This window comes from Gallinula chloropus (assembly GCF_964237585.1).
Source record: "Gallinula chloropus genome assembly, chromosome: Z".
Classification (NCBI taxonomy): domain Eukaryota; kingdom Metazoa; phylum Chordata; class Aves; order Gruiformes; family Rallidae; genus Gallinula; species Gallinula chloropus.
The window spans coordinates 58146087-58172691 of NC_140089.1; the positions used below are offsets into that span (position 1 = coordinate 58146087).

General features: G+C 41.9%; 1 protein-coding gene across 1 annotated transcript in view; it reads left to right on the forward strand.

Annotated features, from left to right (window-relative positions):
* The window catches only part of SHB (SH2 domain containing adaptor protein B), a gene marked incomplete at both ends in the record, with an annotated part of 71566 nt that overhangs the window by 34045 nt on the left and 10916 nt on the right, over positions 1–26605 (forward strand). The window contains 3 exons of the mRNA XM_084278925.1: positions 7920–8135; positions 18867–19035; positions 23260–23379. Coding sequence (XP_084135051.1) covers positions 7920–8135; positions 18867–19035; positions 23260–23379 — 505 coding nt within the window. The remainder of the gene's footprint in view (positions 1–7919; positions 8136–18866; positions 19036–23259; positions 23380–26605) is intronic.

Sequence of the window (26605 nt, forward strand, 5' to 3'; positions counted from 1 at the left end):
TAGGTGTTGAGGGGGAAGGCTTTGTATAATAAATTTCTAACTTCAGAGAACAAAAGAATTTTATTTTTTGTAAATTTCTTTCCCTCTGCCATAAAAAAATATGTTTCATGTCCATTGGAAGCAGTACTGCTCTTCTCCCAGTCCACCAAGATTTAGATTTTCTTCCAACATGTTCTGTTTTTTTAATCAGCCTCCCTCAATTCTACCAACGTCCACCCCTGAATTAAAACTGTTTGCCTTGACTTCCTGGACAGGGTAAGCTTGCTTTTTTGTTTTATTTCAGCACATACTTTCTGTGGAAGATATAAATGTGTTTTGTTGCTGCTTTATTGATACCATAAAGAGACTTCTTACCTTAGCCCTTGCTCTGACAGGCCTAATAGTGTTTCTTTGTCAGGATTATCAGAAGGTAGAGTTGCTTGGAGTGCTTCTTCCTGGGGTAGTGAGTCATACTTGGACTTCAGTAGGATTTCTATCATGATACAGGCTGTTGCAAGACATTGTGTTTCACATCCAGAGGTTATGCTAAGCTCTAACACCATAGCAGTGGAGCAGATGTCTGTTGTTCGTTCCTGGGAAGTGGTTCACTTCTGAGTCACTTGGCTTAGAAGGAAAAATGAGGGAAGATTTTCTGACAGCCAGTTTTTCCTGCAGCAAAATCTAGAGGTGTGTGCACTGAGTGGCAGTTGCTGCAGTCTGGAAACGCAACCACCCCTCTGCTATTGAAATGTTTTTGGTGTTCTCTGGTGTCCTAGCTGTGCTCTGGACCTGAAAGCAGAGCAGAAAGCAGTTTGAATTCTGGTGGCCTGAGGTAAAACTGAGCAGAAGTAAACTTCGCTTCTGTGGTGACTAGACATTGCAGTAATACAATGAGAATCTGGAAAATGTTTCCACATTATCTTGCCAATATGATGAGAACCAGTAATGGTGATGCTTGGAATAAGTAAGACACTTTCTGATCTGTTTATGGAGAGGGCAAGGAAGTAATTTCAGTGGGACCAGATGTTCCTGTGTCAGGGTGATCTTTGCATTATCATCCATCTTATGCCTCTGGCAGATTAACAAGTTATTGGTTGATATGTAGCCTGCCCTGGTGCAAACAGCTCACTGTTCTTTGGTGCAGTTACATGGTAGTTCAGTGACTCTTCATTGAAAGCCTCAAGAGCAGAACACGTGGAGAGCAGAGGTTTGGGCCAATTCAGCAAGTGCCTGATAAATAGTAAAAACAACTCCAAATGAGACATGGCTTTCTGTGTCATCACAGACCTTCACCTGCTAGAAACAGTCAGGCTGTCAGGATAGTGTCTGGGGAGATATTCAGATATTCAGATATTCATCAGTACCTCTCATCGTGAGCCTGAGTTTCTTTCTACTTGCACTGATAACGTAAGGTTTTCAGCAACAGGTAAAAATGCAAGGAATACAAGTGATTGCTGTCCTAGTTCTTGAGTTATGTTTTCAGGTACCTTCCTTCTTTTCCTTCTCTTTTTTTATCTCTTTTTTTTTTAAATAAAAAAATTTAATGTATGGTGCTCTTCCAAGCGTTCCCAAATCTTATCTGTAGAAAGCCAGTGTGCTATAGCAAGTCCTCCAAACACTTAATAGTTAAGATACAAACAGTGGACTCTAGCAAGGGATTGTTCTTTGCTTGCCTGCTTTAATTGCACATCCAAATCTTTCTATGGTAAATATTTAGCTTGGCTGTGTGCCTTGAAAACTTGATACCAAAATAATCTGAGATTTTCAAAGTTGCTTTGGTATTAAGATCCTTGCAGCTGGAATTGTCTAGGACATTTAAGTAGTTCAAATGTACTAACTGAGAACAGCATCATAGTGGTATTCTCTCCAGGATGGTTATATTTTGAATCTTGTGTAGTTGATAGCGGGTTGCATTTTTTGTGTGGTTAGCAGGAAGGTAAAGCCAGGTCACTAGGACTGAAGCTTTTTAAATGCTGACTTCTGGGAAGAGTACATAAGTGAAGCAACCATCTAGATGAGACCTGTAGTCTGAGTCCAAAGTTAGGGGTGCACAGCTGTCCTAGACTGAAGGCTGTGCTCTGTAAGATCCTACTCCCGCACAGTGTTTACATGTTAATATCTGTTAAATAAATGAATGAACAGTCTGCAGGTCTTCCCTCAAATATCTATGTATCTGAACAAAGGAAAGTGTATGCACAAATTGTCTTGAAAAATCATCATAATTTTATTCAAGAACTTCTATCAACAGCTCTTTCTTTGGGTTAAGAAGCATCGCTAAGTATTTTGTCCCATGCTTTAGGAGACAGGGTGAAGCTTTAACCATCAGTATCACCAACTCTGAATTTAGGTCTATCCTGTTGAGTGAAGACAGATGCAACGAAGTGTGCTGTTTAAATTCCCAGCAGCAGAATTCTGTCATCTGCCCTGAGTCCTGTTCTCTTAGGCTTCTCAGGTACAAGGGGAGTTGATAGCCCTTGTACTTTGCTTAGAAGTCAAATTCAGTGCCAGCTTATCAAAAGTTGGCTTTGCTTGGCAATACTGTTTCCAGCATATCACCTTCATGGTCAGATTTAGCTAACCAGGATAAGGCTTTGCTGCTAGAGAAAGCAGCTGAGCTGGTAGGACTGCCACTTTAAGTTCTGAACCAGTCCTGAAGTCGGTAGCTATAGTGGAAATGGATCTGTTTTGTCACAGTTGTATTTGATATATGTGAGTCAGTACATTTTAGAATCAGATGTACTTGGTGAGTAAAAATACTTTTTTAGGAATGCAGCTACATTGCTTTACCTCTTGTTACTGCATGCTGTAGTTTGATAAAGTTTGTAGAAGAAATCCTCTTGGAAGGAAAGCTATAGAAGCTCACGTGTTGGGTTCTGTAGGCAAGTAGTCTTCAAATTCCCTTTTGTTGGCTGCATAGCTGTTCTGTTTTCTCAATGATGTATTCCCTAATTCTCTCCAAACTCAGGAATATGGTGCATCTATGAGTAATACTGTTTTTATTATTTTTGTAAAAGTTTTTACTGTGGCTGCAGTAAAGGTTACCATAAAGTTATCTGCATGTCCTGGGGAGCTTTGGCTCTTCTGTACGTGAGTGTTAGAATTGTTCACCAAATATAACAAAGAATGTCAACTTGACTCATAAGCTTGTGTTGTCAGATGTCTCAGTTTCTGTACTTTGGTCAGGTTATTGATTTTACACAAGAGTCAAACTCCTGGACCCTGATTCTGTTACAGCTGCTAGTGTTCAAGAATAAGAATTTGCTAGTAGCCTTCCAGCCTACTAGCAAAATAAATTCCTTCACAACTTCAGTTGTTTCTTCTTCTAGTAGTTAATTAACTTAATGAGTATAATTCTGTTAAAATGTACTTTTCTTTATCAGCAGTAGTAGTTCAAAGGATAAAAGTAATGAAACGGAAAAATAAATTTAAAAATACAGCACAGTTTTCTACTGCCTGGTCATTCCAGTAACTATTTCAGTGCTCAGAGCTGTCATTGTTAGAAATTATGTGAAATCCATGAAAAATGCTTCATCACAAATGTTCTCTTGTCTTCAGTTACCTAATTCATAAATACCAAGTCTTCACTGCGCTATCAATGTGTATAATGCTAATACTGCTTGTGGTGCAAATTCAGCTTTTCTGTGCAGTCTGGTGCTTTGGTCCTGTGATTTAAAAAAAAAAAACAATGTTGATCCAATATTGAAATATACACACAGACCAGGAACCAGTGGTGTAGCTGTGTTTGGCAATTAAATAGTTTTGGTTTGTGGTTTTCAGCTTTGGGGCTTTTTTGTTTGCTTTGTTTTTTTCATGAAGTCTTTGATTTAGCAACATCCTGGCTTCTGTTCTCCAGAAATGCACATTTCCTGCTGGCTTCACAGTAGTGAAAGACAGATACATACTCCATTTCTGTCTAAAGAAATAAAACATTTATCTTTTTGATCCAGAAGCATTCAAAAATGTATCATGTCTGTGTTCTTTCTAATAGATGTGTTTTTTAATGCAGCATATTTTCTTGAGCAAAATTACAGAATCACAGAATGATTAAGGATGGAAAAGACCTCCAAGATCATCTAGTCCAACTGTCCCCTTACCACCTATATTATTTACTAAACGATGTCCCTAAGTACGTCATTCAATGTTTCCTTAAACACCCTGAGAACAGAGACTCCACCACCTCCTTGGGCAACCTGTTTCAATGCTTAACACTTTTTCTGAGAAGAAATTTCTTTTAATTTCTAATCTGAACCTCCCCTGGCACAAGTAGAAGCCATTCCCTCATCCTGTCTTGTTATCTGCCAGAAGAGGCTGACCCCCAGCTCACCACAGCCTCCTTTCAGGTAGTTGTAGAGAGCAATAAGGTTTTCCCTGAGCTTCCTCTTCTCCAGGCTAAACGGTCCCAGGTCCCTCAGCCACCCCTCATAAGACTTGTGTTCCAGGCCCTTCACCAGCTTCATTGCCCTTCTCTGGACATGGTCCAGCGCCTCGATGTCTGTCTTGTAGTGAGAGGCCAAAACTGAACACAGTATTCGAGGTGCGGCCTCCCCGGAGCTGAGTAAGGTGTGGGGGTGGAGGATGATCACCTCCGTGGTCCTACTGGCTATGCTATTCCTGATACAAGCCAGGATGCCACTGGCCTTCTTGGGCACCTGGGCACACTGCCCAGTCATGTTCAGGTGAGTGTCAACCAACACGCCCAGTTTTTTTTCCTCTGTGCAGCTTTCTAGCCACCCTTCCCCAAGGCTGTAGTGACAGAAGACATACTTTGAAATAGTTGTAAGCACTTTTTTTTCATTTAAGATACCCTTTTCTAGATTTGCTTGTATTGAAAGGTGGTAATGGGGTCGTCATTCATGGCTAGGAATTCTCATAACCTACCTTACTTTACTTGTATTTAAAATAGCTGCTTTTTGTGTTTATTTCGTCAGGTTACTGTATATCAATTGCAGAATCACAGAATTACAGGGGTTGGAAGGGAACTCTGGAAATCATCTAATCCAACCATCCTGGTAAAGCAGGATCACCTTGAGCAGGCTGCACAGGATCATGTTCAGGTAGACATGATTATCTCCAGAGAAGATTCCATAACCTATCTGGGCAGCCTGTGCCAGTACTCTGTAACCCTCATAAGATTTTCCTCATGTTCAGATGGAACTTCCTGTGTTCTAGTTAGTGTCCATTGGCCGTTCTCCTGTCACTGGGCATCACTGAAAACACTCTTGGCTCATCCTCATGACATCCACCCTTTAGATACAGATCAGATCCCCTCACAGTCTTTTCCCCAGGTTAGACAGATGCGCTGCTCTTAGCCTTTCTTCATAAGAGAGATGTTCCAGTCCACACATCATCTATTTATAGCCCTCCACTGAATCTTTCCAGTAGTTCCTTGTCTTTCTTGAACTGTGGAGCCCAAACAGGATACAGTGCTGAAGTCAAGGTAGACAATATCTACTGCTCTCCTTTCATCCACCCAACTGGTAGTGCCACACAGAAGGCTATCAAATTGGTCAGGTATGACTTCCCCTGGTGAATCCATGTTGACTGCTCCTGATAACCTTCTTCTCCACATGCTTATTGATGACCTGAGTATAAGCTGTTTTCAGGGATGGAGGTGAGGCTAACTGGCCTATAGTTTTCTGAGTCCTCCTTTCTGCCCTGTCTGAAGACCAGAGTGACACTGGCTTTCCTCCAATCCTCAGGCACTTCTGTTCTCCATGACCTCTCAAAGATGATAGAGAGCTGTTAACAGAAACATCTGTCAGGCCCCTGAGCACTCATGGGTGCATCTCATTAGGACCCCTGGAGTTGTGGATATCAGGTTTGCCTAAATGTTCTCTAACCTGATGCTCCTTGCCCAAGGGAAAGTCTTCCTTTCTTGCCTCCAGGATCTGGGATTCCTGACAGCTGGCCTTAGCAGTAAAGACTGAGGCAAAGAAGGCATTCAGTAACTGCCTCCTTTGTATCCTCATTTTCGGCAGGCTCACATTTTCTCTAGTCTTCCTTTTGCTGCTGATATATTTGAAGAAGCCCTGCTTGTTGTTCTTGACATCGCTTGCCAGATTTAATTCCAAGTAGGCCTTAGCTTTCCTGTTCCATCTCTACATTCTCTGATGACATTCCTATATTCCTTCGAAGTGGCCAGTCCCCTTTTCCACATTCAATAAAATTCCTTCTTCCCTTTGAGTTTTTCCACAAGCTCCTTACTCATCCATGTAGGTCTCCTGCCTCCTCAGCTTGATTTCCTGCTTATCAGGATGCTCTGATCCAGAGCTAGGGAGAAGTGGTGCTTCAATATTGACCAGCTCTCTTGGTCTCACATACCTTCCAGAGCACTAATCCTTGGATTCTCCCAAGCATGTCTTTGAAGAGGCCAAGACTTTCTCTCCTAATGTCTAGGGTTGTAATCCTATGTATTGCCCGTCTCCTTTCACACAGGATCCTGAATTCCACCATCTCAATGCCACTACAGCCGAGGCTGACCTCAGCCTTCACATCGTCAGCCAGTCCTTCTTGGGTTTGTTAGTACAGGATCCTGCAGCACCTCTCTCCTTGTGGACTCCTCCACCACCTGTGTCAAAAAAGCTTTCATCATCAGTGCTCTGTAGGAACCTCCTGGACTGCACACACCTGGCTGTGTTGCTTTTCCATCAAATGTCAGGGTTGTTGAAGTCCTCTATGTGAACCAGGGCCTGTGATTGTGAGTGTCATTCTGACCAGGTGTATGTAAACACTCAAAACAGTGTCATCCATATTAGCCTGACCCTTAATTCTTACCCATAAGGTCATTACTCATCCTTCATCCATGCCTCTGAAGATCTTGAAGCATTTCAGTTTCTCTCTCACATAAAGAGCAACTCTACCACCTCTCCTTGCTGGCCTGACACGTCCCAAGTCCTGGACACCTATCCAATGGCTACACTACACACCAGGGGAAGAAGGCTCCCCCAGTGTCCCACCTGATCTCACAAGCTACATCTCGTATCTGTTTCTTCTTACTGCATTTTCTAACTGCCCTTCAGGCAGGCAGCTGACAGCTGCTGTTGCGTCCCTCATCAGATTAATCAAAGACATGTCTCCTTATCATAGGCTCCAGGACCCACTCTCCTGGTAGTTCTGCACTGGTTCCTTTCTATTTTTATTATGCTCCTTGTAGGGAGTGTGCAAACTAGACTCAGTAGGACCCACCTGTTGGTGGGTGTGACTTCTGTGGGGCCAAGGGTGAAGACATGACACCTTGCCCCTTGATTTGCTAGCTTTGTTCCTCCTAACAAAGTCTAGGTTTTAGTTTATTGTCTCCAGGAGTGCATTACACTGTTCCTTTCTGTGATGCATCAGCATGTTAATTTTTTTCATTGTAAGCCTTAATTTAAAGAAATACATGTTCCTTAATACAATGTGAGCTGAGCTCTATTTAACAGTGGTTTTATTTAGTGTTCTTACTCTAGTCCTAGCTCACTTTCTGCTGATAATCTGTAGAGGTAACTATAGAGATTTTTTTTATCAGTATATATAGTTATACTGTGGTATTTATTTTTTGTGATCTTTGAATCTTCAAATTGCAGTTCTCTTGTACAGTTAACTGCATTCGCAAATGTCAGGGTTCTGGGGAATCTTTGTGCCATAGTTTATAAGCTTGCTTAGTGGAGGCTGACAGGGATTGTGTGCTTCATGTAATCTGTCTCTGTGCAAGATGGGGAATGCTGGTGGAGGCATGAGACTGGGCTGATGTTGTTAGCTGGAGAAAACTTTTGCTTCCAACCAGTTATCAAATGTAGAAGTTAAGTTTAGAAGTCTTGTACAAACTCACCATCTGTATAATTATGTGGCTACTAAGGAATGGATGAAGTTGAATACTTTAAAACTATTGACTATGATGATAGACTGTGATGATAAACTGTGGTTCGTAGTGATGCTGATGCACTTTTCTTTCTTGCTAACAGAGTTTCAGAAGCAGGAAGACATGAAGTCCCATCAGAAAAACATGCAGCTCTATGACATGCCCTATGAACCAGAAGGCAGTGGTGTGATTTTTGATTCTGAAAGTGTGGTGAATCATCCTTTACAAGAAAGCAAATTGCCACAGGATGATGACAGGCCTGCAGATGAATATGATCAGCCGTGGGAGTGGAACAAAGTCACCATCCCAGCTCTGACAGGTAGGATTCCTAGATGCCAACCTGGACATTCTTTTCCACACTCATGTCGTATGTACTTGCCTTTGGGAAAATTCAAGTATTTCTGCTCTTTCGGGGGGGATATGTTCATATGCAGAAAAATCTAAAAAGCAAACATGGATAGTCTCAAATCTTTACCTGCTGCAGAAATATGGAATGTGGCACTTTTTATTTGGTGCTTCAGCTGACCTGTTGTCAACCATCTCACCACTTGCTTCATGCTAGTAAGGCTTCTGTTTCTTCCACTCCTTGCACCCTACCACCATTTCAATGATGTGATGTAGATAGTGTTTATTATTGAACAGCTCCATGATGTGGTAACTTACTTAATGGTAATCTTGCTTTGCAAGATCCTTAAATCATGGGGTAATTCTTAAAAGGGCAGGACAAAAAATACCTCTGCGACATGCATGCTGTAACATGTTTCTATTCAGTGATGAGTGTGGTGGTTTGACCCTGGCTGGAGGCCACATGCCCACCAAAGTTGCTCTGTGACTCCCCTTTTCAGCTGGAAAGGGGAGAAAATACATATTGAGAGGCTTCGGAGTCAAGATAAGGACAGGGAGAGATCAGTCAGCAATCACCGCCATGGGCAAAACAGATTCAACACAGACTAAAAAGGAAATAAAACATCTAATTTATTACACTACAGAGTACAATCAGAATTGGATAATGAGAAGTAAAACCAGATGTTAAAACACCTCCTCCCATCCTTCCCTTTGCAGACTTAACGTTATTCATGATTTCTCTCCCTTTTCCCCTCTCAGGGTGGCATGGGGGTGGCAGGGGATCACACAGGAATAAAGGTTTCGTTCAGGTCCTCACAAGTGGTTTTCCTTCTGAGCTGGGGATGGGGAGGAGGGGCATTTTTCACACTCTTACCCTGCTCCAGTGTGGGGTCCTCACCCATGGGAGACAGTCCTCCACGAACTTCTCTAATGCGAGTCCTTTCCCACTGGGCTACAACTCTTCATCAACTGCCCCAGTGTGGGTCACTTCTGTGGGGTGGAATCTCTCAGACCCAGGCAGCTCCAGCTTGGTCCCCAATGGAGTCACAAGTGCCCCCAGCAAACATGCTCCAGCATGGGCCCTCTCTCTCTCCATGGGCTGCAGGTCCTGCCAGGAGCTTGCTCCAATACAGGTCACAGCATCTTCCATATGTCTCCACCCACTTCAGCGTGGGGCCTCTCCATGGGCTGCAGGTGCGGTCTCTGCTCCCCATCATCTTCCATGGGCTGCAGGGGGGTAGCCTGCTCCACCATGGTCTTCTCCACAGGCTGCAGGGGAATCTCTCCTCTGGTGCAAGGAGGGCCTCCTCCGCCTCCATCTTTCTTCACTGATCTTGGAATCTGCAAAGTTTCTTATGTCTTCTCACTCCCTTCTCTGGCAGCAAAAATGATCTGCTTGCGGGTTTTTTCCCTCTTAAATATGATTCACAGAGGCACCATGACTGTGGCTGATTGGCTCAGCCTTGGTTAGTGGCAGGTCCATCCTGGAACTGTCTGGTGTTTACTCTGTCAGACCTAGGGCAAGTGTCTAGCTGCTTCTTGCAGAAGCCACCCCTACACTCTCCCTTCCCCACCATGCAAAACCACAATGAGTTTCTTAGTATTTCTAGTATTTTCATTATAATTACAGGCATTTCTGTGGATATGAAGAACTTGTTTTCAGAGTAATCCTTGTGAACTGCTGCAGTCTTTCCATACCAGAACTTGTCAGTCAGGGAGATCTGACACAAACTGTTTTCTGGCTTTATACACATGTGATTGTTTTTGGTTACACTGCTCTTTTTTTTTTTTTTTTTTTCTGTCACTTTGCAGATATGGGTGAGATGACTTTGTTGAGTGAGGAGGTGATTCTAAAGACCAAGGCTTTTTCTTGCACCCTGTGTGTGCATAACAAAGCCAAGCTGGTCAGTTGTTCAGACTGTGTTCCAGGATACTTTTGTGGAGTGATGGTGTCATACATGCACTGTGATTTTCCCCACAGTGGTATGGGCTAGTAAAAAGCTGTGTCTAGATGCAAGGTTGTCCCCCATTCTTTTTAAGAGTCAGCTTGTGAGAAAGCTTGGACAAAAGTTCTGTGTGGTGATGATTATGGGGATGACGAAGAAAGAGAGAGATGTTGCTCTGGGACGGGGCATGGAAGAAGTCTGAGAGCAGTGATTAGCAGTCAGTGTGCATCTACCCCAGGTAAATCTTACCTGACAAACCTGTTTCTTTTCTGCATTGAAACTACTAGATAATGGAAGGACAGCAGTAAATGCCATCTATGTTGACTTAAGCCTTCAGAATGTTATGCTGTGGAATCAGCTGTGTTACCTGATTTGGAATGCAGTAGCCTAGAAAGACGGACTAGTATATGCATAAAACCTGTTAGGGTCATATACCTAAAAGGGTAGGGCTTTGTGATTCATACATTTCCTGTATTCTGGTTACAAGTGTGATTACTCAGGGTATCTGCTCTGGAACCTGTCCTGTTCAACATCTTTATCAGTAACCTAGAAGAGGAAGTATGGTGGTTTGACCCCCCTCCTCCTCCACCAGAAACCTGCCATGCAAAACCACAACAGGAAGACAGGAAACACACCTCATGGTGCACTGGAATACTATCAAATGCAAGGGAGGAGGTGTGTGTACAGAGCTGCCATTTAGAGCAACCTGGGCAGGCTGGAGAAATGGGCTGACAACAAATTTACAAAGTCCAGCGAGGGCAGAATTCAAGACTTGCATCTGGAGCAGACTATCTCCTTACAATGGTGTGGACCAAGGACTGGCTGGCTTGCTGGGTTACAGTTTTGCTGGAGGGTGCTTAGGGAGTTATCCTAGGTTTGGCTAGGATACAGTTCATTTTCTTTCTAGTAGGTGGTGCAGTGCTTTTCAAGCTCTCTGCTAATAAGAAGGTGGGGGGCACCCAGGAAGCTGAGAGGGGATACTGCCAGGACAGGTGACCCAAACTAACCAAAGAGGGTAGGGTGTTCCGTACCACCGGCATCATGCTCAGCATAAAAGTGGGCTGGTAGGGGAGGAGTGTACAGCTCCAGGATGCACGGTTTGAGTATCGTCTGGCTCTGGGGTGGCTCTGAGCTGTATGGTCTGAGTTGTGCAGTTCAGTGAGAAATTGCTTTGTGTATCACCACTTTTGTGTATTTTGCTGTAAAGTCCTGTTACTTCTCTCTCCCTTTGCTGTCCCAGTAAACTGTCCTTATCCTAACTCACTAGATTTGTCTTTGGTTGGGTTTTCCCCCCTCCCCTTCCCTCCTCCACCCTGAGAGAGTGCTCAGCTACTGGCTCAGGTAAAACCACAACAGAAGTCCTAGAGGAAAGTGGACTAAACGTGTCTAGTAGTGCTCCCCAACAGTGATGAAGGTTAGCAGCGTCCTGGCCTCTGTGAACAGGAACATAGCCAGTAGACTGTTCCTCTTTACTTCATGTTTTTTGATAACATATGTAATACAGTTTTGCAATGCAAGAAGGATGTTGATACATTTAGGTATCAGCAGAGAGTCATGAAAATGACAGGGACTGCAGCACAGACTTGTGAGGAGATGTTGAAAGTACTGGGCTTGCTTAGCCTGGAGAAGATAAAGGTTTGAGGGGATGTAATAAGCAACTTTGCAATGTCTATGAGAAGATCTTCAAGAAGATGAAGCCTTGTTATTCACAAATGAGCAGGTGTGTAATGGGTAGATAAGACAAGATGGATCAGGAGAGTTTCTGAGTATATATATATATAAAAGAAAAAACATCTCTGCAAGAGCAGTGAAGCATCAGAACCAGTGGTGCAGGGAGTCTTTTGCTGTCTCCATTTTTAGGGTTTTTTTTTCATCCTGTATGAAGGGATGACTGAATAAAATTCTGAGTAGCCTGATCTGATCACATAGCAGACCCTGCCTTTAAGCAGGTTGGACTAGACACCTCCTGTGGTTCCTTTCCACCTGAATTATTCTGGTTTTGCGATTCTGCATGCCGTGATATTGCTGCACTACAGAAATGTGAAATGACTTGTCTCCACATCTGTACAGGTCTACTGTTATGTGAACGGAGCCTGTTGTAATAATAACCTGTTTGGATGTTCTGACCTGACCTTCTACTAGGTAGCCTGATGTGGGTGACAGAAATGTGTTTCTTTTCTAGTACAGTGGAATAGAGCAGTGGTGATCTGTTGTGAGAGTGATTCTGCCTCTCTGCTTCATTTGTTTGTACGTGTTTAGGTTGTGGTTGATTTGTTTTCATGTCAAGGTGATGTCTGCAGTATCCATTCTATGAAATGTGGGTGGACACGAGACCATGGATGAACTTGAAGCAGCTGCTTAAAAAGATCTCTTGCTCAGCATCCCTTTTCCTCTTGTTGGGCTCCTATGGAACAGAAGAGAAGGTTAGAGAAAACTAACTTTCAGCTTCCTAGGATAATGGTTTGCTCTGGCATGTGACCTATTAATAATCTTGCGGAGTTCCAGGCTCAGTCACTTTCCCATTGAGTATGTTCTGATAGTTCTTTCAAGCAAGGATCTAAACCAGCTTCCAGTTCTGCTCACTCTCTGCAGTGCCTCTAAAGAGCATGAACTCCAACACAACAATCTAACCTGTTCGTGTGGCTTCTAGTAGGATATACAGTGCTGCTACTGAGCTCTGCCTGATGGAAAGCAGGCTTTGGTTCAGGCTTGTCTGAGCTGACTCTTCTGCTTTGCTGGACCAATTAAAATGCTTGCACAGCTTGTCCTGTGAGATTGCCTGCTTGTGAGATCCTGGCTGGGATTTGGGATGACTGTTGTGTGTCAAAATAGGCTAATCAATAGATATTTCTATCAGTAGGTTTCCCGTGCCATAATGGCTGTTTATCAGATGCTGAATATCAGTCTGGCATGTATGTATAAAGCCTTCTGATTTGGGTTTATGCAATGATACTGTTGTCTGCCCTGCTGCAGTAGATATTTCTCTGCCTAGAGCACATGTGCAGCCTCCATCTTCTGACAGGTGAGCATTACTACACAGCAGTGTAGTCCACAGGAACTTTCTTGTAGAAGTAGGATGTCTGCTTCTTGGAAGGTTTCACAAGCTACGCAGAGGATGCATAGGGACTGTGAAGAGACACAAACAGTGGATTTGCAGTGAGTCTTAGGCTGTTCTCTGGAATTTCTCTATTTTCCATTGCAGATTCCGGATAGTTTTCCACTGTTTTCCCTCTGCCACCATGTCTGCATCTTGCCCATCTTTCTTTTGTTTATGGTTTACTTTTCCATTTTCTTTTATCCTGCAGAACTGTGTCTATATCTAGACTCTCATTCAACCTCCTACCTGACACTTGGCCCACTCTGTGGTCTTCTTAAATCTCCTTGGGATTTTCCTCTCCCACCCTCAGACAGCTGCTCTCTATCACCCAAGTCTCTCCCATTAGCGGTATGTGCTTTTCTGCCCAAAAAGAAGAGGATTGTGTGCTTCCTCATTCATCCCCATCCCTCTAGCCCTCTGGCCAAATGCCAGATACCCCCCAGGCTACATGCCATGGGAATGTCTGGGCTACAGTGACTACTGGCTTGCTGGAAAAGCTCCTGCAAGGAAGCTGAGCAGTTAATTGTTGCTGACTGTGTTAGCTGAAAAGCTTCCGGTTATTTTTTACCAACCTGTCTAGTGCTTGCTTGGCTGGAGGCACGTTCAGCCATTCTTGTCTGTATTCTTGGACAGTTTGATGTTAGAACTACTTCTGAGCAAAGAACATTTTTGTTTGATGGTGAGAGAGTAAGTAAAGCCCTTGAACTGCATGAAAGGTCAAGGAGCAACACATGCTTGAGCAGGTAACATTCAAGTCTTCAGAGGTAGAATTCATTAAGGCAATTTATCTCTTCCTGTACCTTGTTTCTATGGTTTATTGTAATATGAAGATTCTGTTTTTCCTTACGTATTAGTTTTTGATAATTTTCTAAAGGCTAAGGGTAGTATCAGAGTTATTGTGAGCTTCCCACACAAGGTGTACTACCTAGGAGTAATTTTTCTTTCAAAGTATGCAAAACACCTAAACGACAAACTTCATTGTTTAGCAACATAGAGATACAAGCTGTGGAACCAGTACAAATTTGCCTGCTGTGAGATCACACTTTACAGATTTTTCCATCAGTAATGCAGCAGCTGTAAAAATGGGATTATTAAGTTTAAAAGTAAGTGTCTTAAGAGTCATATGTGTGCATAAAGAAATATTAAGACCTTATTCTTCATGTATAGTGTGTATTACATGAAATGGCAGATTTTTAATTCATTGAATCCAAAGAATGATGTATTAATTTCTACTGCATACTGTTTTGTGCACAGCTCATTTGGTGCTTGTAAATAGTTTTTGAGCTCTGTAATAATGTTCATGCACATTTTCTTTTATTTATCAAGTAAACTCTGAAATAGTCTTTTGAGAAAAAGGAGGAATCATAGTTCTGTCAACTTTTTTCATCTGCATAGATTTGAGTTGGTCTCCATGTGACTGTAAATTCATAAGGCACAATCTATCCAATATGATATTTTATGATTGTGTAAATATTAATCTAACTATAATGTAGTAAACATGTGGAAGCACACTACATTAAAATTTTGCATTACAAAAGTAACAGACTAAAAAGTTTAATTAAAAAGAATGATGTGGTTGAATTTCTTATGGGTACAGTGTGCAGAGTTCTGCTTTAATATGGTAAGAGAGTTGTCCCAGTTTTGCCCCAGCCAGGAGCTGAGCTCCACACAATTGCTCTCTCTGAGGAGGGAGGAAGGGAAAGAAAACCAAAGGCACATGTTATGGGTTGGGATAAGGACGGTTTACTGGGACAGCAGAGAGAGAAATAACTATAGCAGGATTTTATAGCAAAATCTACAAAACTGGTCATACTCAAAGCAGTTTCTCACCAAACAGCACGACTCAGACCATAGAGCTCAGACTGGTCCTGAAGCTTGACTGTCCCCAAAACCATGCATCCTGGAGCTGTGCAGTCCTGTCCCACTAGGTCTGCTTTACACTGAGCACAGCATGACTGTTGGTATGGCACACCCTTTTTGCTTAGCTTGGGCCACCTGTTCTGGCTGTGTCCCCTCCCAGCCGCCTGGGTGCCTCCCACCTTCTTGTTAGGAGGGCAGCTTGAGAAGCTGAAAAATCCTTGGCTGCTTGGCAACACGTAAATCCATCAGTGTGTTACCAAGACTGCTCTCATCCTGACCCCCAAACACAGCACTACACCAGCTAGCAGGAAGAAAAATTAACTCTATCCCAGATGAACCTAGGACAAGTGTAAACAGTTTTTCGGATTGATTGGAATTATTTGATTGTGTGTGTCATTCATTATAGCTTAATATGTCTTGGTCACCTGGTTATTTGTTATGAAGGAAGGCATAAGGATTGACTGCAAGCACAGGTTCAAGCCGCTGTCACATCTAGTATCTCTATATTTAGTCGAACTCCTAGGAATTATAAATGTTTAAATTATGAAGGAAGAGGTCCAACTTTGAAGTTTGAAACAGTGGAAAGTTTGCAATGGAGAAGCCTCGAACCTCAGCTGAGATGTGTGAAGGGCTTTTCTGACTGTGTACTGTGGTTCTGCAATGTAAAGTAGCTAGACTGGGTTGGGTATCTTTCAGTTCTTAGCTGAGGTGGATTTTTCTGACTGTTGATATAGTGGCATTAGAAATTACAATAATAGGCAAGTCCCCCACAACTACCATCACCCAACTACTTAGATTTGTGGAGGCTGTGAACCTGAAGTGACCATCTGCTAAAACTTTACTATTTTGAGAATTTCATCTAGAAGTGATGTGAAGTGCAGACACAAGACCAAGACACTCAGCAAGTATTTTTGATGTGTGACATGATAGACCTAGGAAACAAACCAAAATGGCAAGCACGACTAGGATTACCATGCAAATCTTTTAAGGAAAACATTTGTTCTTCTGCCAAGATGTCAAGATTTATTGCTGATGTACAGATAAAACCTATTTATCACCAAACTGGAGCTTGAGATGTGCCAGACTGAAAGTGTGCACAAGCTGTAAAATCTGCTCCTGCTGAGATGAGCATGTCCATACTGTAAGTAGTGCAGGTGTCATGCTCATACTTTTGGAGCAAGCTACGTATAGCCTTCCTCAGGGATTTCTGCTGTTAACTGCAGTGCTGAAAGATGTGTCTGTATACAGCAGAGATGACTGCAGCATTTTGTTTGCAACTTCAGTTCTTTCACAAACAAATTTGTTGGATTGGTTCGGTTGGGTTTATTACATTGGAGGCTGTACAGCTGAAGCTGAAATGTGGTTTTAATTACTTTTATGGGAAGCGGGCAGGTCTTTTTAGACCTTGTACTGAGCTAGGCAAACTGGTTTGCTCGGAAGAGCTGAGGTTAGCAAAGTAACATGAACAAAGTACTTTCTGGTACGTGAATCTTATGTCAATCTGGCTAGTAACACTGGAGAGGCCATTCAGGATTGTCAGGCCAACTGGCTCCCATTTGAGTGTGTGAGAAACCAGGCCTTTCCAGGCTGTTATGCGAAGGTAGCAAATAAGGAAATGCATGTGGTATCTGTAGAGCCTGTCTTAGTATTGCTTTACAAAGCAAGTAGCGCTCTGTTACAAAGAGAGCCATCTGGTAGTAGATTTCAGCACTGATCATGGAATCCTTAAAGGAGGATCTGTAAATTCCAAACCTGATCACCTCTGCTGGCTGCAAGTGCTGTTGCACAGTCAACTGGTGCCTGTGGCCCCAGAGGGGGACTTCTGGCATGCTGCCACCAAAGGGATATGGCACCAGATACAGGCCAGAGGAAGAGAGGGCACATGAAAAAGGAGAAAGTGTTATGTATGCAGTCACTTTCATAACTGTAGTGGCTATGTAAATAGAACTACAATAGCAATAAGAATCATTACACTTCCAGATGCATGGGATTGGTGCCTGTTCGGCTATCATGCTTGTCAGTTTAGTATCCCTCTCAGACTGCGTCTATCAATGTAATTTGTGCACACACACACATACCCCCCACCCACCCAAAAAAAACCCCAAACCAAAACAAAAAAATAAAAAGGGGGGAGAGGGGCAGGGTTCCAGAGACATGCCTGAGCTTTTCAGTCAGAGAAAGCATTCAAAAACATCTGAAATGTTAACTTTGTGCTATTTTTGTTCAATAGATCCTACTTCTAATCATCAGATTGTGAAGATACTGCTATCTGAGAGTTTCATGTTTGTTTTGTGAACTGAATGTTTTTCATGTCTTAAAGACATTTCTTGGTCAGAAGCTGCCATTAACCTCACCAGTATTCTCACAGAGTTACCAAACTACATCCAGCTTTTTTTTTTTTTAATAATAATGGTGTTCTTGTATGTCACTGGCAAGTACGCACATGCAGTGTTTCTCTTTGTTATGCTAATCTGCTTTCATTATCCAGTAACAAGGTTAAATCTGAGTTTCCATTTTAATAACCACCATACTTCTGCCATGCTTGTGCCCAATGTTTGCAATAATTTGTGCCCACTTTCTCTGAGCAGAAAGGGGATTTTGAAGCCCCATGAGGAAAGCATGTAAAAACCCCTCTCCAAACCATTTCCTACTTCCAAGAGATCTATATTCTGTATGTGTTCCCTTTTTGAATGTTACAGCTTTCTTCCTGCTGTAAAGCACTGCTTCAAAACAGTAAGTACTACCAGCCACATCCCTAACTGCTGTGTGGTAAAACAAGCTGAGTTCTAAATGCATGAGATCTGCACCATACTGTTGTTCTTCCTTTGTCCTTGTAACATTCTCTCTGATACTGCTTTTGACACTCTCAGAGGGGGTTACTGTGCTGTGCATATTTGTGCACATTCTGATGTTGCTTCGTGATACAGTAAAGTTTTTCTCCCTGGCCCCCAGTAGGTGACCTTTAAGCAATAATCCATCTGCAGCTGCAAGTGTTAGAGTTTGATGAAGAAGCAAACCACTGAAGTCAGTAAGAGTCAGGAAGATGTTTCTGTCAATATTCTGTCCTCTAATTTTTTTTAAATTATAGGTGTGTAGATCTGTAAGTGCAAATGTAGTAAATACAGAATGAAAATGCTGACATTATCAGTATGTTATTTGACACGGCTATTGCAGCAGTCTAAGAAATTATGCCTCTGCAAACTAAGGCATATTCCTTTTCTTGGAATAATATAGTTTGTGGGAAATGCTAATTAATGCTATTTTCCCTTTTCATCACTTTGTATCCTAGTGTTTTAAGACAAAAGCTCTGTGCCAGCATTGTGTAAGTGAGTACAGTTTAGATTCATTGCTGCTTGCTAGTATTTCTGATGCAGGTAGGTGGGTCTTAGCAGTCCGGATTTGGAACCAGATCACTATTACAATGATTCCACATCAACTGAGGCAAGCTGGATTCTTAATGTGCTCACTTGTTTGATATTGTAGTTTTGGCAGGTGGCCTATCTTTGTTACTGTTACTTGTTCAACAGTATCATCTCTTGGGAAAGAAAGTACTGACTAGTTACTGTAACAAGGTTTAGAAGAGTGGATTTTGTCACTGGAAATGCAAGAATTTTAGAACTGTACATTGCACAGTTAGAAACATTTTTATGATACATAGAACTTTGTAGATAAACCACTACATGTTAGTGCTAGTGGATGCATGTTTATTATCCCTGGGAAATGTAAAACCTCTCTCAAGTGCTACAACTACTTCGGTCCTTGTTAACCTTGTCTAGAGAGGTAATTATTGTGTATCTTGCAGCCCAATTTAATGGAAGTGAGAAGCGGCAAGCATCTCCTCTCTCAAATGACCAGCGCAGGCAGTTAAGAGCACCTGGAGGAGGCTTTAAACCCATCAAACATGGCAGTCCAGAATTTTGTGGGATCCTGGGAGAGAGAATAGATCCAACTATTCAACTGGAAAATCAGATGTAAGTAAGCACAGTAATTGCTCTCTAGCTCTTTGCGTCCCCACTCACAGGAGCAGCAGGTGTCCCATATCTTGCTGTCCAGCTCCTCCTCCTCAGTATGCCTTGTGTTAGTGCTCACAAAAAGCTATTCTTACGAATCCTGCAAAGTGTAAGTAACTTTTGCAGGGAACAAAATAGATTTAAACAGGTAACTCCTCTCAGGAACAGTGAATTTTATCTTCCAAGTATTTGCAGTTATTCCACTTCTAACCACATTGATTACATTGCATTAGGAAAAACAAGTGTATATCACATCTATGCAAATTGTGCATTGAAGCTGCACAAATTCTATGTATTTGTGGCTACACAGTACCTCAGATGTGCCTTGCATTGGTTGTACTGCTGCTCCAGGGAGAGACTGATAAGACTGTTTACAAAGCTTTCAGAAAAGAGACTGTTGTTTCAGCTCTGGTGGTGTCAAACTTGAGGTTGGTGTTTAGAGGCAGTTTGTCAGCTCCAAACTCAACTGGTGGAATTCCCTGGAGTGAATGTCTGGTATCTACAAGAGTGGCCTCTGTCCTGCTTCATTGTTGCCCTTCTTTGAACCATTTGGGCAGACTGGCTTGTGTGATGGAATGACCTCTATCATACCACCAAAGATGCAGCCTCATAGAAGAGGCCAGAATCCACTGTTAACACAAAAAAGGAAATATCATCTTGTAGAACATTTACACAGGTTACACTGATATTTGTGAGCACTGAGAAGTTCAGTGGGTTCACAGTAAAGTTAGGAAGCTATGTCTTGAATCCTCGAACGCAGTCCCACTTCAGACATTATCATTCTAAATTAGATGCAGTTTATTTTCACAGGAGAGGGAGGGCATAATTTAGCATGGATGGGAGTGTGCTCTTTGTGAGAATACATTGTTCCTGAATGGTAGCAGTATTAGGAGGGTTAGCAATCCTTTTGCATTTCAGATCCTCAGTAGGAGAATCCCCTCTGTCAGTTGCATCTGAGAGAAGGTAGTTTCAGAAAATTATTTTTCTTTGACATTTTATTTTTATGTGCAATATTTGGAAATTTAAACTTGAAACAGAGAATAATATCATCCACATGGTGTCATAATACATCTAATAAACCTCAGCCTTTGAACATTCTTCTCATTGTAGATTGTAGACCTCTGCAGCAGAGGAAGTAGCAACCACTGTTGGCTGATACTGTCAGAAAAATGTCTAAAATGCTATACATTTGACTGTAAAATTTAGTTCTCAGATTTGAGTAGTTAACATCCTGTGATAGGCCCCAGAAATACATTTAAAATGCTAGGAAGTTGAGCATCTATTAAATAACTTCTGAGTTATAAATAGATCGTTGTGTGGTTATTTCTCTTAGTATAACTATATATGTACAACTGCAAGCGATAATAACTGAAAAAAACAGAGATAGTTTTCATTCGTTTAATTATTCAAGTGTTAGTCACACAAGATTCTTTTTGATTATTCATTGTGATTTATTGTACCCTATTCATAATCACTCAAACTGCTCAAGTTTTAGCAACATGAAACCTCTCCACAGCACATGCCGATCCATTCCTCCTTTCTCTACAAAACCCGAGTCTGTTTTTGTAGAGAGGAGTACAAGATAGAGAGGAAGGAAAGCATGCAAATTAACAAGTGGATTTCTAATAGGTAGGTTAGGACATTTCCCAAACAGGCAGAAATACTGAAGTGTATTAATAAATCACGAAAATATTTCTAATTGCTTGTGATTAAGGAATTTGTAACTATGAACTTAGTAGCCCATGGGCTTAAGGGACTGGAATTAATTTGTTCAATTTCCTCAATAACAGTGAAAAGAAGAAAATGAGTTCTTCTGTTTCCATTGTCTTACTGAAAGCGAATCCCTACCAGCCTTATATACATTGCTCTGGCCAATTCAGAAACAGAGTGGTATTGTGGATTATATGAACAATAAGACCTGGTTATACTTACTGTACAATTGATGTATCTGTCCTGTCTTCAGTGGAGCTGTGTCCACCTAATGACTGAAAACAGACCATTAAGAAAGTAAGCGACATCAGGAAGTATGTTCTATGAACTATAATCAGCATGCTTTGAATCATGTGAGGAGATCCTGATAGAGGTCAAAGTGGGTGATTGTGTCTGAATTTGGCTTTCAGGTTTGAATTGTGTGCCTATGTTTTCCAGGATATCTTAGGAAAAATGCATGCTTTCAGGTCCCAAGTTTTTACATTGGCATCTTTTACAAGTTGAAATTTCACTATTTTGTGATCACATCATTAACATTTGAATCTCTGACTTTTCTGCACAAATGCCTGTATGTTGACATTTGAAAAATAGACACACCCAGGGCAAAAAGCCCCAGTACATTTGAAACAGTGAATTAGTCAGGAACTTGAAGCTGAGGATTACAGTGTGCTTATCTCTCTAGCTAACTGGAACAGGAGCAATCTCGGTGTCCTATTTACATGGGCATATGATTCACAAGCAATTACAGATCTGGATACTGCTGTTTACTTTCAGCTGTACCCAAAACAGTTTCCAGGCATCACTTCTGAATCAGATGTTCTCCTATCAGGAACTGTCTTTATTTTTCTTGCAATTATTTTAAAAGCTTTAAAAAAGTTTTGCTTTCTGGAACCAGTCCTGTGTTCTTTTATCATGAACCCCTCTGCTGACAAGGGAACACCAGATCTGAAGAATATATGAAATACTCCCCTCTGAATATCAGAGTCCCTGGTATTTCCCAGGTTTTGGCTAGGTCATAGTTCATTGATTTTGCTTGGCCGTTTGGGGGGATAAATTTAGACTCTCCCAAATCTGTTTTCTAATTTACACTTAGTGTTAATATTCTTCCCTTACCCTCAGAAGACATTAAATTACTTGTTGAAAAGTACCCCTTAGTAGTAAATGTATAATAGCAGGTAGGGAGAACACTGCCTGAAAACATTTGCATCTCTGCCTCAATTTTTTCAAGTGATGGAGCTGTCAGGCCTCCCTTTCAAGTCTGTCTTGAATATAAAATAGTATAACCCTCCTTTTAGTTTTCTCTAATGCAATCTTCGGTTGTAACCAGGCACACAATGAATTCTTAATTTAAGCACCAACTTTTGTTTAACACATTTGGCAGTAGAGCTGACATCATCACAAGGTAGGTAAGAGCATGACTTCTGTCAAAGGGATCTCTCTGGTCCTTATTCACTTGTTTTTTAGTTGGAACATCTCAATTCAAGTAAGTTCATCAGAGAAATAACACTAGAACAAATGGAAGGAAATTTTATTTCCACAAGAGCAGTGACAATTCCTTGTAATAATAGTCAGGCGGCACTTCTAGTGTGTGCATTGTCCTTCTTAGGCAGGCATGGTAGTGTCACATAGTACTTCAAAGTGCATGTGACAATTGCAGAAAGGGGGAGATCTTCTGCAGAGGTACAGATGACCCAGTGGAGAGCCAGGTACGCTATATTGCTCAATAAAATTGGGAGGAAGGGTCAAAATGTTTACTACTAGACTGAGAGATTTTAACTGCTGACACAGAGCAGCATGTGCTGAGGAGGTTCAATTTTTGCAGTGGTCAGCTTAGTGAAGGACCCATCTCTCCTCTCCCCATCTCCTTTCTTCTCTTGACTGATCACATGCACTCCACAGATCCACCAGATGTTTATATAAAGTGTTCTGAGTTGTCACAGCTGTGTTCAGAACACATGATTTTGTTACATATCGTCTCATTTTATCACTCTTCTCCGTTCTCAAAGATTTATTTCAGCAAGTCTTTTCCACTATTTGCTACTTATTCTTCAGATGTGATTTTTTTTTCTTTTTCTTTTGTTTGTTTTCTTGTTCTTTTGTATATTAGTTGAACTACTGATATATCACAGGAATGAAATAGAGTGAATGTGTATATTATGGGTTTGCTGCTTGTAGGGTAGGTAATGTGTGGCTCCAAGTGAGGTTTTCTTTCATAAATATGTACACCAACCCTGTTGTATGTACTCCTGATACAAGTTTTGTTTTTTCCTTCAGCTGACAGGAGCTACAGTCCTCTGCAAGTTGTAAAGTTAATTTCAGATAATGTAGGCTATGTGCTTTTTATCCATAATACGTTAGATCTTAAAGTTATTGATGTGATACTACTAGCCATTATTCATATCTTAAAAAGCTGAAGTAGTTAAAAGAATATGAGCTGGAATATGTGTGTGTATTGATCTCTTTTCTTTTTTGTAGATGGTATCATGGAGCAATCAGTCGGACAGATGCAGAAAATCTGCTACGTTTATGTAAAGAGTGTAGCTACCTTGTAAGAAATAGTCAAACAAACAAGCATGACTATTCTCTTTCACTGAAGTAAGTACTTGTCAGTAAAGCATAATAGATGTCCTTTATAAGCCATAACTCTCAGGTGATAAAAGAAAACACGATCCAGTGTGTTGCTGAACTGGTTCAGCTCAGAAGGGCACCCAAAGAGTTTGAGACACTCTGCATGGTATGTAATGACAGTTGTGGAATTAGGACCTTGCAGTTTGCTGACATGAAGAGATTTTTAGTCTTCATTTGGTGTCCATTTCAATATATTAACTCAGTTTTATTTATTTATCTTTAATTATTCTGGTTTGAAATGTTCCTGCTGCTTCTGCTTCAGTCTGAATAAGCAACTGTATTGTCTGAGGACTTCTTTTGCTTTGTGCAAGGAAGGAAGGCTTCATGCAGTTTACCATGGTAGAGGTGTACAGTATTGCTACAATTGTTATTCTTGAAAGTAAAAAGCCCATGAACAAGGATGAAAGATCTACAGAATTAGGAAATAAGCACTGTTCCAGTTTTAGTACTGCTTTGAACCTGCCTCACCTACCTTAGGCTAATCAGGTTATGTTACAGATGTTGGCTTTTACATACTATAGAACAGAATCATAGAATAGTTTAGGTTGGAAAGCGCCTTCATAGGTCATCTAGTCCAACCCTCCTACCATGGGCAGGGACAAAAGCTTACTTGCATTTCCAGCAACGGAAAAGTTTCCATGTTTTCCATGCAGGAGAAAAAGAAGCCCTTGGTATAGTATGTACAAATACAGAGATAACTGTTTCCTTTCTTTTCTTCTTACAGAACAGGGTCTGAGGTGGAACTTACCCTTCCAAGTAGGTCTGAGACACCGACCTACTTGTCTTTTTTATTAGCATTACTCTTGACTATTTGGCTTACATTGTTTCTTCATAGGTCTGGTTTGGATACATTTTACTGCTGGGATGCTGGTAATACTTGATGGTAACAAGGTAATAGAATCATAGAGTCATCATGATTGGAAAAGACCTTCTATATCATCAAGTCCAACTGTCCCTACACCACTGTAACTTCTAAATCATCTCCTGAAGTGCCACATCTACCCGTTTTTAGAACAGGTCCAGAGACAGTGGTTGCACTACCTCCCTGAGCAGCCTATTCCAAAGCTTAACCACTCTTTCTCTGAAGAATTTTTATCTAATATCCAATCTAATTATATATCCATCCCATTTGAGGGGGCAAAATCATCTTTCTGGGGCCAACAGTTAAATTTATATTTTACAGTTTTGGACTTCTAGATGCAGGCCCTTGATGTCCGTTTGCATGTTGGCCCTTTACACATTGTATTCCAAAGTTTTCTGAACCAGATTTCCTGTTGGTACTTATTTTTAGTCTCCACATAACTTACTCTGTGGTAAGGTTGCTAAATGACTGACATCCACCATTCTGTGTTTTCTGGAACACAAGATTCTTGCAGTACCCTACAACTCTTCCTTCATCTTTTATATGTGTGCCAGAGCCTGTCATGGGGAAAGGATAGCAGTAGTGAGAATGACTGTGTGAGGTGTGACCAGGTGATAATCTCCTCAGCCTGGTGGCAGAGCTACCAGAGGAAGTAGACAGGTTAAAGAGCATCAGAGAGGCTGAGAAAGAGATAGACTGATGGAGCCATGCTCTGCCCTCCCTGAGACAGAAACAGGAACAGCCACCAGAAAAAAACTGAAGATTAAGACGACCCTGAATCCTCACCCCACCATGATGAAGGCAGTAGCTTAAAGGAGTAAATGGAAGCAGCAGGCAAACCCCCTCCTTGCCCACCTTACCTTCTCAGGTGCCTCTGTGCACCAGATAGGAGGCTCTGGATGTGGAAGATCAGTCAGTGTATGATGTGGATGACCGTTAGTCTATACTAGAGGTGTTGCCAAGATTAGTACGGCCCACCCCCTTATATCACAATGGTCTTGATTATAGTAATATTTGTAGGAAACTTCCTTCTGAAGAGTCACAGGGGGTCCCATATGCCAGGCGGACACACCTCTTAGGGAAGTCTGCTACCTGTCTGGAGCCCAGGTTAAGGACATCACTAGGAAACTTCCTAGTCTGCTACAGCCCTTGGATTATTACCCATTACTGCTCTTCAGTGTGGGTGGCAGTGAAGCTGCAATGCACAGAGAAATCAAAAGAGACTTCAGGGCTTTGAGGTGATCAGTAAGAGAACCTGGAGCACAGGTAACCTTTTCCTTTATCCTTCCAGTTGTGGGCAGTGATAGTGAGAGAAACAGGCAGACATGGTCTATTAATACATGGGTCTGTGTCTGGTGTCACCACCAAAACTTAAGGGATTTTGATAATACGCAGCACCAGGCTTTCTTGCATTGGATGGAGTTGCTTGCCTTCTACAGTGGAGTGACTACATCAGTGGGCAAGGGAAGAGCTGTGGATGTAGTCTGTTTGGACTTCTATAGTGTCTTTGACATGGTACCCCATAGCATCCTTCTCTCCGAATTGGAGATACATGGATTCAGTGGATAAGGAGTTGGCTGGATAGTGTCATCCAGATTAGTGGTCAGTGACTCAGTGGAGTCCCTCACTGGTACATACTGGGACCAGTACTGTTTATTATCTTCATCAGTGACATAGTACAATCAAGTTCAGTCTCTGCAAGTTTGCTGATGACACCAAGCTGAGTAGTGTGGTTGACATGCCAGAGAGACAGGGTGACATTCAGAGGGACCTGCATAAGCTCAAGTAGCGAACCCATGTGAACCTCATGAGTTTCAACATAGTCCTGCATCTGGGTTGGGGTAGCTCCCAATATCAATACAAGCTGGGACCTGAAGGGATTGAGAGCAGCCCTGTGAAGAAGGACTGGAGAAGTGCGAAAAGCTAAACACAAGCCTGGTGGATGAAAAGCTGGATGTGAGCTGGCAATCTGCACTCACAGTGCAGAAGATGAGCTGTATCCTGGGATGTGTCAAAAGGAGCGTGGTCAGCAGGTTGAAGGAGGTGATTCTGCCACTCTGATGAGACGACACTTGGAGTACCACATCCAGCTTTGGAGTCCTCATTAACATGGATCTGTTGGAGCAGGATCAGAGGAGGTCCACAAAAATGATTGGAGGGAAGGTACACCTCTCCTTTGAGAACACTCAGAGAGTTGGGCTTGTGCAGCCTGGAGAAAAGAAGGCTTCAAGCAGACTTTATTGTGGCCTTTCAATACTTACAGCAAGATGAAGGCAAACTTTTTGCTAAGGGTCTTGCAATAGGATGAGGGATGATAATTTTCAACTAAAA